We start from the raw sequence: 17,234 nt of genomic DNA, 5'->3' as shown, positions 1-17,234 counted from the left end.
TAATTTTTCTTTTACTACAAGATGGACTACTCCCATCAATGATACACTTTCCACTATCATTTTCTTAAAAGAGTTTGTACTTTAGTAATGGAAAAAAATTAAATTAACAGTTATTCTTAAACACAAGTGTATCAATAAAAATAGTCATCAATTTTGAAAATAAAAATTATTTTGTAAATTTGCAGAAAATCATTTGATACAATATTTAAAAGAGAAAGATGATTATTTGACAGTTGGTTTGGAAAAGGACCCTTCCACCACCAAAAGAAGAAATAGAAGAGTGACAAGCAACAAAAAGGTTTAGTGCGGTTGTCTTCTATCCTAAATTTAAAAATACTTAAACCTTGCCTTGTGCCAGCAAAACGACAAAGTCCGTGAGTCCCTATCAACTGAGATGTCAGTCTCAGTTTATTTCTGCCGTATGCTTCTTTACCACTTTTGGGCCCACATGCTCTCGGACCAAAGGTTCTAATTGGACTGTGGGAAATACCTACGTTATCCAGCTGAAAGACACATAGCATAAGGTGAAGCTGGCCCAACCTCAGCCCTAATTAGAACATTTTCTTATCCGGCACCCCAACGTATTTTTGAGCTTATAATGTATTAACCTAATAATAATAGCACTGGCTAGCGTTTTAACTTGTAGATTTGATAGTCGATAGCTTCTATCTGAGTTGCACCTTGACTGGATTCTTGCCATGTCTTACTGAATTCACAAGCAAAGAAATGTTTAACCTAATAATATTTCTTTGTGGATCCCATAAAATATATAGATAGATAGTAGATATCATATACACATGAATCTGAGATTTCATAGTCATCTTTTATAATAGTAGTTGAGATATTTTAACTACTAAAGAGCACATCAGATTGCAATATTTTGTGATCATTATCTCAATAAATTATAATATAATTCACATATGATCGACTATCGATTGTAAATTAAATAAGATTTGACTGACTCTACCGATGGAATCTATTATTTAGCCAACAACAACAATAAGCATTCATCATCAACTAATATCCACATCCAAAAATAAATAAATATGGATCCGAAATTTGAGAAAATATATTCTACGTATGCACGACATGCCGTCAATCTCTACGTAGAAATGAACGAGTGTAATTGATTGTATGCATGATCAGCATGCCGTGGAAGATATAATTTCTTCTAAAACTCAATTTTGAATCCACCAACGAAAGAAAATGCAAACCACTAGTTAAAAACAATATAATTTCTTCTAAAACTCAATCTTGAATCCACCAGCAGAAGAAAATGCAAACCACTGGTTAAAAGCACATTCTATCATCCACCAATGAAACAAAGGATTAGCCCGTCTCTAACCAAGCTCACCACCCACACTCCACTACTGACAAAATAGAAGCCATAATTGTAACTTAGATTCTATGTCACAAATATTGTCCATCCAAAATGCCATTATTTATCTAACATTCATAAATCATCATCTAATACAGATGGATGGCTATGATTGAATGAGTCCATCCATCAAGTGGACCAAACCGGTGGCTGTGGCCTACCTTCCGCTTTGCCTTTCTTAGAATACTAAACCACTGATTATTATTCTACGGTCTTCACGCAAGCATATATTCTCTTCTCGCCGCTGGCTTCTGAATGCCTTCAAATACTTCCAATTTCTCGTCTCTCGGCCGGCGGCAAAGCGGTTTGGTTAACCGCCGGCTTCTCCTAAAAAGGCTTCCGTGTCCCAACCACTTTCCAAATGATTCCGAGTTTCTATTAGAGGAGTAGAGAGACCCACTTCGGTTTCCATATCGGCCATGGTGGATTCGGTGGGGGAGGAGGAGGAAAAGAGCGATTTCGACGCATTTTTTTGGTGGGTTTTAAAGTGATTGGTCTGCTTTGCGGTTGATTGGGAGTTTTGAGGGCATTTTGATGTGGGTTTGAAGGGTTTGTCCTGGGGGTTCTTTTCTTGGAGTGATGGAGCCTCCGAAGGGGTTCTGGGCAACGCTTTGGAGCTTTCTTCGCTTCTTGCCCTACTTCCTTGGGCTGCTGCTTCTGGGCATCATCAAAGGTTGGTTCTTTAACCCTTCTTCCTTCTTCTTCTTCTTCTTCTTCTTTTGTTTGGTATTTGTTGTTAGGTTTAATTTTTCTTGGAGTATATGGATTAGGCGAAGTTATTTTTCTGTTAGAGATTACAGGATTGTGCGGGCCATTTTTCTTCAGAAAATTTCCAGCTTTCAAATTGGTTTTGCTAAGTTGAAACACACGGACACAAAAGAAGAAGAACAAGAAGATTACACTGTGGTTTAAAATGACTTACGATTAAGGCTCTGGAATGGTTTTGTCAGGTGAATTATACTGATGGAAATTTTGACTTAACTACTGAGTTTCAAGTCTTAGTCTGATCTTGGGTTTTGAACTCATCGTTGGAGGATAAGTTTATCTTCTGTTGGTTGCAGAGGTGGCAGATTCATTTGCGCTTCTACCAGCTCCAAATTTAGAGTTTCTCATGCTATTAGTTATTAAGATTTTGTTGGGTACTAACTGATCCAAAAGCTATCTAGGGCATTTGAATGAACCCATATTTGGACAAGGATTTCCTGCAGGAGTATCAAACATTAATTTTGTTTTAATTATAGGGATAGATCTTTAGAGCTTATACTACAATTGCTTTGGAGTACTTAAGTTGACTGGTAATACTATTTAAGGGTTCTAAATTTCTAATAATTGTTGGACTAGGCTGACAACCTGGTTACTGGTCTCTAAACAATCTAATATTTGTCAGATCACCTGGAGTACTTAGGTTGACTAGTACTACTATCTAAGGGTCCTAATCAAATTCTTGTTTCTTCTCACTTTGTCCCATCTGGCTCTTTCTCTTTGTTTTTCTCTATTTTAATTTCCCTTCATGACTTGCCACTTCTTTTCGATGGGTACCAAAATACTACATAATTCTTTTCTTCATTTTTTGTTCCTTGCCTATATCTCCATGCCCCCATTTCCTCTCCTTGTTAGCCACGTGATTAGTATTGGATATTTCCAGGTCACAGGAAATATTGATACTCATTTACATGCAGGATGTAATTTATAAGTAGTGGTAACAATTGATACTCATTTACATGCAGGATGTAATCATTTCTTCACTTTTCATCTTCAGGTGCTCTGCTTTTCCCATTAATATGTCTTATCATGACAATTGGAAATTCTGCAATCATTTTGGGTCTCTGGCCAGCACATGCAATCTGGACTTATTACTGTATAGCAAGGTAATACATATCGATATCGGTTCACAGTTCCTTTCTCTTTTGGTTTGTCATCTGTATTGTTTATGACATGTTAATTGTTTTCCCTGGTTTTTTTTCAAGGCAGAAGCAAACAGTTAGGACCTGTCCTAAAGCTTGTCCTTGGCACTGGTATATCAGTCATCTTAGTGTTGTGGCCGCTGGCTGGCATCTCAGGAAGTATCTTAGTGGGTGCTGGGTATGGCTTCTTCGCACCAGTACTTGCTACTTTTGATGCTGTTGGAGAAGGAAAGACAAATGAGTTTATCCATTGTTTTGTGGTATGTTTTATGTGTTACTTCTAGAATTAATTTGGATAGTCTTCAGGTATATTCTCTTTTAGAATATCTCCAGATTTTGAGGTACTCAAAAAATGTAGGATGGAACATGGAGTACGATTAAAGGATGCTTTACAGTGGTCAGGGACTTGAAAGATGTGTGCTTTCACTCTTATTTCTCAATTATGGATGACCTCCGTCTGCATGATCCTCCAGCTGGGAAACCATATGAGATCAGGTCCGACATTTGATCTTTTTACCCTTAGTTTGTCCTCTGTGTATTCTAATTTCTGTTGTTGTGCAATCTCTTGAACAGCTCTAAGTAAAACAAAAAAGGGGGAATAGAAAAAGAAAGAAAATAGATGATGTAACTTCAAATCAACATGCTTCCAATTCTGTGCTTTTGACCTATTCTTAATTTTGAAAATTGATCTATGTTTGTTTTAACTCAAGGAAAAAGCTTAAGGAAAATTCATTTAGGTTCAAGACACACATCTAAATGCACAGACAAACACAAATGACGTAGTGCCATCATGTGTATGACATGCTTGATTTGTGGTAGTGTCATGCAATAACTTTTGAAATAACTGAAGGTGCACTTGGTATTGCATGCAAGACTAATAAGGACTGTTTGAGGGAATTATTTTTTATTAAATTTGACACTTCTTGTAATTTTAGGTAAAAATGACAGGTGGTGATTTGGTTGAATATTTGGTTGATTTAGTTGCATTTGGTTGTGTAGGTTAGCATACTCCTTTAACTCTTTCTATTGTCCTTTTATGGACTTAAATTTTCCTTAGTTGGATATTGCATTTTTAAGTGTAAATTTACCTTTAGAATGAATTCTTTTTTGAGTAGAAAAGAAAAATTAAATTATCATGGTAGGGAGGATATGGGAATATGCTTGGTCCAGAATTCCCCTATGTCCATGCAAGGTGTCTATATTTTTGAAAAAGAATGAATGTAGTAAAACATATGTTTTCCAACAATAGTAATTTATCTTGTTTGTACCAATATATTTCTCATGCAACTTGTGGTTTGGCTATAGCCCTAAACCCTTGTTACAAAAGATTCCTACATAGGTTGACACTGTGATCTTGTTTATTACTGAATTAAAAATTCCTTATATTTTGAACAACTGTTCTTATTCTATTCTAATGTTGATTCTTTCATCATTTTTCCTAGTGGATTTGCTTTCATCCACTTTATTGACTATCAAGAACATGTGGTTTCAAAAACCACCGAAATGGGGTGCGATCGATACCATATCATTCTGGATGGAATCGGCACAAGTACTTGTGCTGGGATGCTGAAATAGTTGTACCAGTACATACTAACCTTACTGGCCTGTCTCGATGCATATTGGCAATACCTGACGAACCATACTGGTCAATATCGGTGTTTTTACAAGTTTTTGAAACATGTTAGTTTCGTTATGTACCGATACTTGGGCTTAAAACCTTGGGGGATGAACTCTCTCCCCATGCACTTAGAGTACTCAACCTTAAAAAGGGTATAAATCCTCTTTGAAGTAGTTTGTGTTGTGGATGTTATGTTGTTTGCACACAACTTTCATTTTTCCATGAGTGCTTATTTTTGGATAATAACCTTTTGATATTAAAATGATCATGTTTTCTGGTAACAATCTAATTTTACTTCTGTTCTCTTGCAATAATATGCTAATACTGAACTGTGAAGGCTGAAGAAACAGTAAGTACCTAGAAAGCAGGTATCCATCCATTTCAACCTACACAATAATCTGACTACATCAACCAATGTCTCTTGCTACCCTTGAATTTGTTGAATAGAGCAACACGTATGCTGCTATTCATAAAGAGTTGCTACCATATTGTACTCTCTGTTGCTTAATATCGTCTTTGGAATTGATCATCTTCACATTACTCTTATATGCTTTATGTCCAAGACATGAAATTTTAACTCTTGGGTGGGAAAACAGCATTGGATTTAGGTCTTGCTGGAATTGTACAGTCCCATTAGTACCATATCTGTCGAATAGGAAACCAAAAATCTAGGGCACTTGCGAGACCTCAATTCTCTATTGAACTGGGATGTCTCGATTGTTCGAATCTATCTCAATCAAGATTTGCCGTCTCACTACCGGACCCCACATTGGTACCATTTTATTATAGTGTTGGTAGTGGTTCGGTATGATACGAGATAGCATACTGAGTGTCTATGATGCGAGACACCATATTGGTACCAACCCGGTTAGGTACAGTATGGGTGTACCAGCAGTTCAGCATGGTATGGCATTCCGTGGTCTCACCTATCTTGGTTGCATTCTGATGCTTGGAATGCACCTGGATGGTCACGATGTATTGGGATACATTTTTTTTTTTTTAATGTTTTCTTTTTTATTCTTGTTGTTCTTGGCTGTTTTAGTCTATCCTAAGTTCTTAACTGTATCATCGGCTGCTGATATTTATTGTTTTGAAAGCAAACTGAGACAAGGTCGCATACTGAACTTAAACTCTTATTCAATGGTTTAATTACCAACATTGACACTTATCCTCTCAGCTTAATATGGTACTAGGATGAGTTGGGATGGACCAAGATGGACTAACATGGTCATCAGCAATAAGAATGAAAAAGAAAAAGGTTAAAAAAAAAAAGGCATTGCAGAATCAGGCTGTCCCAAGTGCCAAACTGTAAGGATGCAACCATCCCAGTCCATTCCAACTGAAATGGTTGGAACATCCCAATCCAAGAGAGAACCACTGTTCCATATCCATCCCAAGTGCCAGTCTCCGATCAGAATGGTATGGTATAATACCATTGGGATGCAAATCCTGGGTTAGAATCATGACCAATATATTTTGGCTGCGGTCATAGTGAATGTTTTATCATATTATGAAGCTATATCTGCTTAGGTTATAATCTCCACAGCTAGGTTGGTCATTATTTTGAAATTTTAAAAAAGCCCTCCTAGATGGAGACATAAAGGTCAAAGTTTCCGTGAACCAATAACTTGTTTCTGTCTTGCTCAGTGTATAGTAAACCATGCAAGTCAAAGAAATCCATGGATCAGACCAATCTTCCAACGAATGAAATGATAAGTTCAGTGAGTTTGTTGTGTCACATGCCTCAAATAAGTTATTGCAATCTGTTTATATATGTTTGCAAAAAGAACATCAGAAGCTAGGGTTTTGCTAGTTTATGTTGATGACGTACATATAAATAGTAAGGTTTATTCTGGAATCAGTATTACAAAATATAGTCTTAAAAGGATCTGCCAAACAAAAGGGCTTATCTGCTTATGCCTACTTAATAAATTAGAATTTGCTTACTTTAAAGAGGGTAAATGTACCTTAAAGAAGATTGTAGCTGGGCATGTGCCTTCGTGGATATCAGGCATGTCTATCACGAGGCGAGCAACATTGCAGACTGGGTCGCCACTTTTGTTGCTAAGCACTCAGGAGAGGCACTCTGGACTCATGTAGCAGTTTTGCCGGTGTCCTTTGGGATATCTTTTTTTCTGGCTCTTTTGGGTGTATTTATACTAGGCTTGTATAAGTTCTTTGTCTTATCAAAGAAGAAGAAGAAGAAGATTGTAACTGACTACATAGCTGAAATAGGACTCTTGGTATACACCTATAGATCTGATATATCACTTGATAATAGAGGAAAGATATTTGAAAAATCCAATTGAAGGAAAACTCATTTGCCTGATCTATGTTGCTCAAATCTTCCTATGTGATCCTAAAACTCCTAATAAAAAAAAAAAATAGCGCATCAAATCATAAGATATCTCAAGAGAATGATCATCTTCAATTGATTAATTATAATCTGCAAGATACTGTAAGTATGAGGGAAGAAACTTTGCTAATTGGAGTGAAATTATAATGTTTTATATAGATTAATTATGGAAGCTAAGTACAGGGCAGTGGCTCATAAAACTGGTGGGTGATATTCTTGAAGTTGTTTACACAATCAGCAGAATTTACTAAGGGAGACACTAGAATGTCATGTGATAATCAATCCACGTGTTTATTTTCTGTCCAGAAATTCACGAAAGAAAAATTATACGGAAATTGTGGCTTTAGCTAATTGTTATTAACAGGCAAGTGGTTGATATCTTTACCGAATCACTTGATGTTATTTAATTGTGTCTAGAAACTAAAGTCTGTAAGTCATGTATTTGATTTTTAAGATGTTTTTTAGACCCATTATCAGGGTCAAACACTTTCAAGGTTGTAACCTTTTTGTTACCCAACTACACTAGCATATGTTTCTTGGTCATACCAACCCACCTTCCTGGTGACTGACTTATGAGCTGATAAAAAAATGGAGCACTCAATCCTGTTACTCTACAGAAACCTGCTGGTTCTTTTCCTCCTCCATTCTGTCCCTTATCTTGCCGGCTACTCCGGTTAACTCTTCTTGTTTGTTCTTTCTGTTGTGCCATCAGTTCTCATCATTTTTCTCTTTTCCATTTTCTGGACATCCATCCATTAGTTAAAGGGAGAAGAAGATTTTTCCGGTTAAAGGATCTAATTTGCAGAGACTTGTCTAATCAGATGGAAGATTGTACCTGATAAGTTTGTGGTTTTTTAGATCTTGAAATGATTTGTCTTCATTTGACAGGAAGCATATACATGCACAACATGTGGTATTGAAGAAGCGAAGTACTAAGTGTCATGCCCATTCACATCAGGGGCTGGCACAATAGGTACCATACTGTACTATGTAATGCCAGGGAAGTGTCTGAGGCTCATGGGAAAAGCAAAGTAGGTCCATGACCAATATGGACTGGCACAGAGTGATATGTGTCATACAAGGGTATGTACCCTTGTATGGTACCTTGGCTGCACAATACATGTAGTATGCATGAACTGGCATGACATGATATATTAACTATTGTAGTACTAATCAATGCAAGCTATGTTTTGTTAAAAATAAGTGGTGCAATGACTATATCATGTGCATAGGATTGACACCTGATGAATTCTTTTGCTCGTATAAGTTAAGTCACTGAATACATGGGGCTGATGCTGAAATGAAAGACTTGCACTCTTTGCTCTAACTTGGCTCCTCGATCTTCTTAAGTTTCAGCATGCTGGCTTGCTGTACTCATGTTGTGATGAGATGATAGAGACTCCTGTTATTGATAGGGTGTAAAAGCATGCTTGTAAAGAATCATAGAATTGGTTAATTTAATTGTAACAGTGTCAATAATGATCAAATAAGGAATCACCACTGGCATCATCACCAAGCCTTTTCCAAGAAATGGGGTGATTGACTATAAAGCACAGCTTCATGGATAACATGTGCAATTTTTTTTGATTGAACATCAACTTTAAGTCAATTTTCAATTCTTTAAGAATTGTGTTGAATCCTTGGTTGAGGTGACTTCGGGCAGGTGGGGGGCTTGTGGCAGCCTCCTTCATCATGTGTTCGATGATAGACAACAATCAATTTCATAGAGGGCCAACTGCATAAATGCAACTAATCAGACCATGACTGAGATTGAAAAAATGATATTTCAAACTACAAGAAATTGTCTACAATTGTTTCTTTTCTGTACTTATGATCCCAGAACTTTCATTATGATCAGATATTGCCAACATGAAGCCTGACCAGCCAAATATTTAATTTTTTTTTAAAATTTTCAGAGTCATAATTTCAAGAAATATCTAGCAATTATTCTTTCTATTTTTTAGTATTTTTTATAGGCCAGACTAGTCTAGGGGGCTTTTTGGGTGTCACTTGAACTTGTTGGAACTAGCTTCCCATATGAATGGCAAGATGGAATGATGTTTGGCTGATTGAATGATTAGTAATTTTCTGTTTTGTGATTTTATGGCAGCAGGGGGATAGGAGGGAGAGAGGAATGGTTAAATGGGTCAAGAATTTAACACCATCACTTACCAATATTTGCTTCTAATCAGTAAGTTCTAAGCTCAGAATAGTTCATCTTGATAGATAGAAGCCTTGGTCTGACGTGATGCCATTAAAGTGTGAATCTTGGTTTATCCAGCCAAAACATGTGTTTGGTTTTCCTACCAGCTCTTAGAATTTACATTATCAGGCTTTCAATTGATGCATCAATTCCATAATGACCTGGAGTGAATGTCAGTATCATAGAGATGCATCCTTAGGTGCAAGACAACATAGTTAAGGCTACATTTTCCTGGTAGTGGTAAAAAACAAAGTTATGGGTGGGATCACAAATATTGATTGTAAATTTAGGAGCCCAGGTCTGTGGTCTCTTGGGTTACAACTCAGGCTGATTGGGTCTAACCCAAACCAACCAGGATATCTTCCATGCCTAACATGACACAATCCTGTCTTGGGTTAAAATTTCTCCAATCCAACCTAACCTACACTTGTCCTAAGTTAAATTCAGGTTGGGTTAGGTTAGTGTTGGGCTGGTTTAGGCCACATTAATTGTGTTAGTTTGGGCTGAATGGGAATTTAAAAATAGGGAAAATTTGGGTACATTTTGTTGAATTAATATTTGCTGGATTGAGGCATCAATCATTCATCATATTTGATGATACACGATATTATAATTTAATAGAACTAAAGATGTAGTTAGTATAGAACATACAAGTAGTTTATATAAAACACATATGAAATATGTACTGATTAATTTATATGAAATGTGAATATGACTTATCTATTTGTTTACTTGTTGGGTTAAGTCGGATAGGTTGGCTTGATTCGTGTTTGGCTTGGGGTTTGAGCTAGGATTGGTTTAAGCTGAACCATAACCCAACCCAACTTGATGTTTGGTAGGGATTGTTGAGCCCAACCCAAATGTATATAACCGTGACCCGACCCTACATACTGAGTGGGTTAGGCAATTTGAGTTCCTGTTGACCCTATCCAGGTTGTCCCCCTAGTGTTGTCTAGGTAGATTTTTTTCACATTTTTTAACTTGGATGGAGGACACGATTTTGTTGATTTGTGTTAAATACAAGCCTATTTTGTTATATATTGCATTACTTTGGGACTAGCTAGGTCTTAGGCCAAGGCAAGTCTAAAACAGACCTAGGTTTTGTCTCTGCAGCAAAGCCAAATTTTGAAGGGACTATCTTGGCTTTTGACAACCCTGTAAAATTAATATTAAGCCAAATCATTACCAAATTTCCAATTACAATCCATCTAAAATACTGAACTTCATTGCCACATTTTGTGAGTCAACCATACCCAAAGCATTTGCGCACTCTTGCTCTCTCTGTTGCTAGATTAGACAAGTAACGTTATCAAAACTGAGGTGGCATGCTCAATCTGTTAGTTTTCCTGTTCCCCTTTCTTTTCTTATCTTTCACCAAACATATTTCCTTGAAAAATGCTTTTCTTTAATATAGACATGTTGGCAAAGGCCTTACCGGCAACATGTTATCATTTCTTTAAGCATGCCTTTTCCTTATGGCATCGCAATATCTAAGAAGTGAATCTTGTTATTTTGTCAAGGAACCAAAATTAGCTTGTGATCTTATTACTCATCAGTATGCTTAGCATTTTGGCACTCTCTCTCTGGTTTTGCAATTTGGCTGAATAAAGTAGTTTGGCTAATAGGACTTCAACTTGATATCTTCCAGGCTGCAGTGTATTCCTGGTTCTTTTTTAGTTGGTATACTTGGAATCATGATTGATGTGCCAGTGATCACAATAACTGCCATATGCAAGAGCCCATACATGCTCATCAAAGGATGGAATCGGTTGTTTCACGATCTCATAGGCAGAGAGGGACCATTTCTAGAGACCGCTTGTGTGCCATTTGCTGGTCTTGCTATACTCCTCTGGCCATTAGCAGTTACAGGAGCAGTTGCAGCCTCCATCATGGCAAGTTTTCCTCTAGGTGCATATGCAGCTGTTGTTGCTTATCAGGTTTGATTTGTTTACTTGACCATTATATTTAGGTAATATATATCTTGTACCATTGATACATATTTTTCTGGATGGGGTTTATCTAACCATGTCTGACCTACATCATTGCCTTATCCATATTCCATGTATGAAAGCCATATGAAGAAAGTTTTTTTTTTTTTTTTTATTCCAATTTCACATTCTGGAAATGCATACCGAAACTCAAATCTTTGATGCCTCAGGAGTCCTCAATATACATGGGGCTTTGCTACATCATTGCTTCCTTATCTATGTTTGATGAATACAGTAACGACATACTTGACATGCCAGAAGGGTCTTGTTTTCCTAGGTGCTACTCGAATTCTCATTCACTCATTCTCCGGAAGCTTTCAGTAAAACACTGACTAGCCATTCTTCATGGATATTTCTAGGCCTCAGTATCGGAAGAAGGAATTGTTACATGCAAGCACTTTCCCCAGGCCTACCTCTTTTCGCCGGGAAAAACAGGAAGGAAAAGGCCCTCCTTCACGCGCTACATCCTTCAAAAATAGCATCCGCGAATTGAATCCATTCAAGGTAACATATTTAGACATGCCATAAGCATGCCTGGTATTATTATGATCTCTACTATTATAATGCGAGTGCTTGGGTTTTGACTCCACCTGAGCATTTGACTCCACTTTTTTGGATCCCTGGACTGTCCTGCATATGAGGGAAAGGAAATTTGTATTTTACCTTCTTCTTTTCAGAAAAATGAGTAACTGTGAGTCCCTTGCCTTGGATCATAACCATCAATGCAGAACAATTTTATATTACTAGAGTTCATCCAACCTTTTAGAATTGAAAATTAAAAAAAAAAAATGACACCAAGGGATGGCAGAGTTGTATCTCATCCATAGGGGGCTCCCCTCGCTCCCTTGTATTCACTTTCATGGACTCTGTAACATTTTTATTCTTCTTTCCTTTCCCATAACCATGATACACACCTCTCTCTTTTTTAACATAAAGTTTGCTTCTATTAATTTAGTTGTTCCTTTCTTAGAGAGTACTAATAAAGGTACATAAGGGGACGGCCCAATGCCTAAGGCTCCCACCATTGCTGGCTAAGCACTGTGATGTGTACTCAGCCTTAACCTGCATGTGGAGAGACTGTTTCCATATTTCAAACTCATGACTCTCAGGTTACAATGGAGCAAGCATACCGTTGCACGAAGGCTCGCCCCTTAAAGGTTTATATATTAAAATTTGGAGTACTATAATCGGTTGAAAGAAGCGGGAAAAAGAGAAGAACACTATTATCAAACATGTATAAATGATATGGGATCATAGCCATCCCTGCTGCATGAATCTTAGCCAGCATGCATCACACATATCAAAATCTCGTGCATATGTATCGGAACTCATGGTCAAAAACTCAATACTCTGCCAAACTGTAAAATTGAATCTGTTCAGTCTGTAATAAAACAGAACGACCACTTTTTAATTGGTGGGCTAGGTTCATTTGTAAACAGCCTATGGAACAGCCCAGGAAGAGGGACATTCAGTGATATTCCTTAAGGTCCCAGTTTTGAATCTTGGTGGTGGCATACCTACCATATTTCTATTAAGAAACTAGAGAAACAAAGAAATACTCAGCCTGTATCAGTGCCTTTAGAGTTCAGGCTACCATCAATGGTCATTCTCTGCATTATTGTCTAATGGTCCTGTATTTTAAATGTGGAATTTATGAGAGCTGATTTGAGGTACTGTTATAGTTACTTGAACACCTATTCTTGGAGTGTAAGCGCTATGGTGACAATTTGGTGTCTGAAGGAGTTACAACCAGTGAGGATATTGAAGAAGCCAGATCAGGCAAAGGTGGAAGCAGAGTAGTAAGCATAGGTTTGCCAGCATACTCCATCCTTCAGGCACTTTTGCGGTCTGGAAAGGCCAATACAGATGGTCTACTGTTAAGTAAGACAGGCATCAGTCAGATTTTCACTTGATTTATTTGTTTTATTTCATGTATTTGATTTGCTCATCTTGGATTTCAGGTGACAACACACTGATAACCACTGATAATAGACCCAAGGATAGATTTTTTGATTGGTTCTTTGATCCTTTAATGATCATCAAGGAGCAGATCAAGGCTGAGAATTTTTCAGAAGAGGAAGAGAACTATTTGTCCAAATTGGTCTTGTTACTTGGTGATTCCAAGCGATTGAAGAATCTTAATGCTCAGTCTCCCCCACTAAATGAGAGGAGGCGAGCTGAAATCGATGCATTTGCTAGAAGGTATCAAGGAATTGTGGCGATCAGTTACTACTTTTTTCAATCTTGTTATCTTAGACATTTTTTTTTCTTCCAATTACAAGGTTGCAAGGAATCACCAAATCTATCTCAAGGTATCCGACGGCCAAACGCCGATTTGATGACCTTGTGAAGTCTCTCTCTGAAGAGCTCGAAAAGAATATGAGAGGAAGTCAGTCTGTTAATGTATCTCCACAATCTCAAAGGTCACAAGGTGGCATTACCCGGTTATTTAGCCAAAAGTCGCTTGGGAAAAAAGCAAGCATCCAAGGCGACAATCAAGGGGCATTGTTGGCAACTGATGGACTACCAGTTGTATGACAATGTTGTGTATTCTGTTTATCATCACCAATGCCATTTGTCTTCGCTTTCAGAGTTTCTTTTGAGGTGCAGGTGAGGTAATTCAGTTTGAGCCCCCATCAAAACCTTCTATTGTATCTTTTCAGGAAGATACATTTGTATATTCAATGTAATTTGTATTTGTTTTTATATTCATTTAAATCATTTTGGTTCTTAAAATCCCGTCAACTGAGAATGCCGAGGATATTTCAGATCCAACCTTGAATCTTCTCTAAATCTTATTGCCATCTGGGTATGCAAGAGTTAGTGCCTTTACACGGTTCTGGGAGTAACCAGCTCTCGCTTGCAAGGTTGACATTGAAAAATTGAGGTCCACTTTGATCCGTTGGCAGTTTTCTGAGTTGCAGTAGTTTTATATCTGTTTTTGTTGTTTCATGTGAAGCAGCTTATTTGGGGTTACGTTAATCTTCACTGGTTAGGGGTAAAAAACTTATCTTTTTTTTTTTGGTAAGTATTTTCCAAACTGCATTTAGATAGCAAAATAATTTATTTATATTTTTTTATGTATTGAAAAATGATTCAAGAATATGTTATTTATATTTTTTTTGTATTATTAGTTTCCTATATAAGTTACTAAGGTCTATCCATATTTTTTATATTATTTTTATTATATAAATATAATAATATATAATAATATATTATATTATAATATATTATATTTTATATGTTATAATATTAATAATATATAATATATATTCATAAATATAAAAACTATACATATAATGTAATATAATATTAATATATTAAAATAATATATTAGTACATAATATTATATTTTTATTATAATAATAATATAAGATATTAATATTATATTATAATAATAAAATAAGATATTGTATTATAACATCATATTATTATAATCATATCTAATAATTAAATATCTTATATTAAAATCATAAAATATTATTATTCAATAGTGATACTATATTATATTATATTATGAAATTAGGGGTATATTAAAAATAAAATAAAAATATTATTTTTTTGATTGATGAGAAAATAACTTATCCATCTTCTAAATGGATGTTTCATTTCATGGATAAATACTATTCAGGGAGAAATAATTTATCCATGAGAGAAGTGTGAGAAAATAGTTAAGTTGGCAATGAAAAAATTGATCTATCTATGAGGGTAAAAGTAGTATGTATATTATCCATCCGGATTTATTTTATATCCAAATCAATCCAGATATGGATAGAAATTTGAGGATCCGACTAATATCCATATCTATTTTCATCAAAAAAAAAACGGATATGGATATGGATAGACAACTATCCGATTCATATCTAAATATCCGAATCTACGTATAATCCTATATAATTTAATATAATAATTATTAATATTAAAAATTTATAAAATTATATAAATATATTATTAATTTAATTTATTATTTATTTAATAATATTTTTGATGTTACAGTCATAAATTTTAATTATCTAAGTAATATTCATAATTATATCCATATTTTTAATATTCAAATTGTATCTGTTTAAAATAAATATGAATATAAATTTTTACATCTAAATAATATTCGTATTCATATTTATATTCGTCAGATAAAATAAATACGGATATGAATATGATGATATCCGATCCGTTTTCAACCCTACGATATTTATCCACAAAAGAATAGCCCTAAACGGTATCGGTAACGTTGATATCTTGTCTGGCAACTTGGTTAAAAGATTAATGCATCCGGAGAAGGTTAGGAAGGGTCGTTAACTTTATGCATTAAGCTTATCTGATATTCTGTTCTGGACGGTGGCTAAGAAATTTTGTCATGGATTAGTTAGCCATTGCCTAATGTTGAGGTTCTTTATCGGCTTCTTTGCCACTAATGACAGCTGTTTTTTTTTTGCTTTTTCTTTTTATTAGCATATATGATCAAGAGATTTTCTATCATAATGGTTAAGTAAATTATCAACAATTTCCTTTAAAAGCAAAATTATCAAAAAGAAAATATCCATGTTGAGACTGTATTTTGAGAGAAAAAGTCTATTTCCGTAATGGAGGAGACCGACCTACAATTGTCCAACCGCCCTAAAGATTTAGAAGATTATTGATCTGCCACTGACCAATTTAATCAATTTGGGCAAATTTTGAACAAGCTTCGGAAACAAAAGCCGTCATATGTAGAATTCAATTAAGTTCTGAATTTACTTTAGTGTATCACTTAAAAATGAAATTAATATAAAAACCAAGATCTAACTTTTTCTCGAATATGAAATTACTAGAAGTTATAAGTTCTAATTCAGATAGACTTTAATGTATCACCTAAGACGAAATAGAAATCAAGATCTAACTTTTTCTCAAATATGAAAATAATTAAAATGTTTTTATTACATATGATAATTTACGTCCTCTTTTAATCAAAAGAAGAATTTAATCTAATTTAAGATGGACTTTAGTAATATAAAAAGAGACATTTTCATTCTCTTTTAACTAGAAGCAGAAGAAGGTTCAGATTTTTTATAAAAAAAAAAAAGAAAAAAGAAAAAAAGAGGACCTTTATAAAATACTAGAGACCTTGCACTTCACTTTTAGCTAAGAATTCAATTCCAATAAAAATCTCACTAATATAAATATGAAATATATAGTTTTGAAGAGAGAAATAGATGAACTGAAAGCAAAAACCAAAGACTCCACTTTCCATCCAGTAGAATCCAACAAACGGAGTGAAAGTAAATAGCATAGGTTCTAATTTCCTCCTCTCATATATACAGCTTATGGATCTTAAAAGACCAATAAAAGTAAAGTAAATAGCATAGGTTCTAATTTCCTCCTCTCATATATACAGTTTATGGATCTTAAAAGACCAATAAAAGTAAAGACATATAATCCCTCTTTTTAAAATTCTTATTATTTATTATTTTATTTAAGAGATTCAAACAAAGAAGCTTGAAAGAAATCCTTCGCCAGATCACCTAAATATTATTCACAATACACCAAACTCCTTGTTACCTCTATCTCATCACGTTTATGTTAACATTTTCCCACGAGAGGGCTTCCCAAAGAACCTCCCCGTGTAAACCAAATATTTACTGGAGATGGGGGAACAGTGTGTTAATTTGGGGCCAAAATGCCAACTTTTTCTTGGTGGATCCTGAGAAGGATGGCCTATGGTTTCTTCAGGGATGTGTGGGCTGAGATGAATTTTCAAAATATCATCCTATACTTGTGATTCACTAACAAAACATGAATCACCATCAA

General features: G+C 35.3%; 1 protein-coding gene across 1 annotated transcript; it reads left to right on the top strand.

Moving 5' to 3' along the window:
• The first annotated feature begins 1,682 nt into the window (after positions 1-1,682).
• On the top strand, positions 1,683-14,183 carry LOC105051316 (uncharacterized membrane protein At3g27390). Its single transcript, XM_010931685.4, has 10 exons — positions 1,683-2,051; positions 3,138-3,246; positions 3,350-3,542; positions 3,641-3,777; positions 11,108-11,396; positions 11,618-11,724; positions 11,807-11,951; positions 13,130-13,328; positions 13,409-13,649; positions 13,730-14,183. The coding sequence occupies exons 1-10, from the start codon at positions 1,958-1,960 to the stop codon at positions 13,983-13,985; spliced, it is 1,770 nt and encodes a 589-aa protein (XP_010929987.1). The 5' UTR covers positions 1,683-1,957; the 3' UTR covers positions 13,986-14,183.
• The last annotated feature ends 3,051 nt before the right edge of the window (positions 14,184-17,234 follow it).

This window comes from Elaeis guineensis, chromosome 9 (genome assembly GCF_000442705.2).
Source record: "Elaeis guineensis isolate ETL-2024a chromosome 9, EG11, whole genome shotgun sequence".
Lineage (NCBI taxonomy): Eukaryota > Viridiplantae > Streptophyta > Magnoliopsida > Arecales > Arecaceae > Elaeis > Elaeis guineensis.
Note: the sequence above shows the minus strand (reverse complement) of the source record. Positions and strands in the feature narration are given on the sequence as shown.

Bases quoted from the DNA above. Each gene is read 5' to 3' on its own strand.
- LOC105051316 (XM_010931685.4), top strand. From the start codon at position 1,958: ATGGAGCCTCCGAAGGGGTTCTGGGCAACGCTTTGGAGCTTTCTTCGC. The intron at 3,778-11,107 runs GTCCGACATTTG...GATATCTTCCAG, and splicing joins GGGAAACCATATGAGATCAG to GCTGCAGTGTATTCCTGGTT. The intron at 13,329-13,408 runs GTAAGACAGGCA...CTTGGATTTCAG, and splicing joins TACAGATGGTCTACTGTTAA to GTGACAACACACTGATAACC.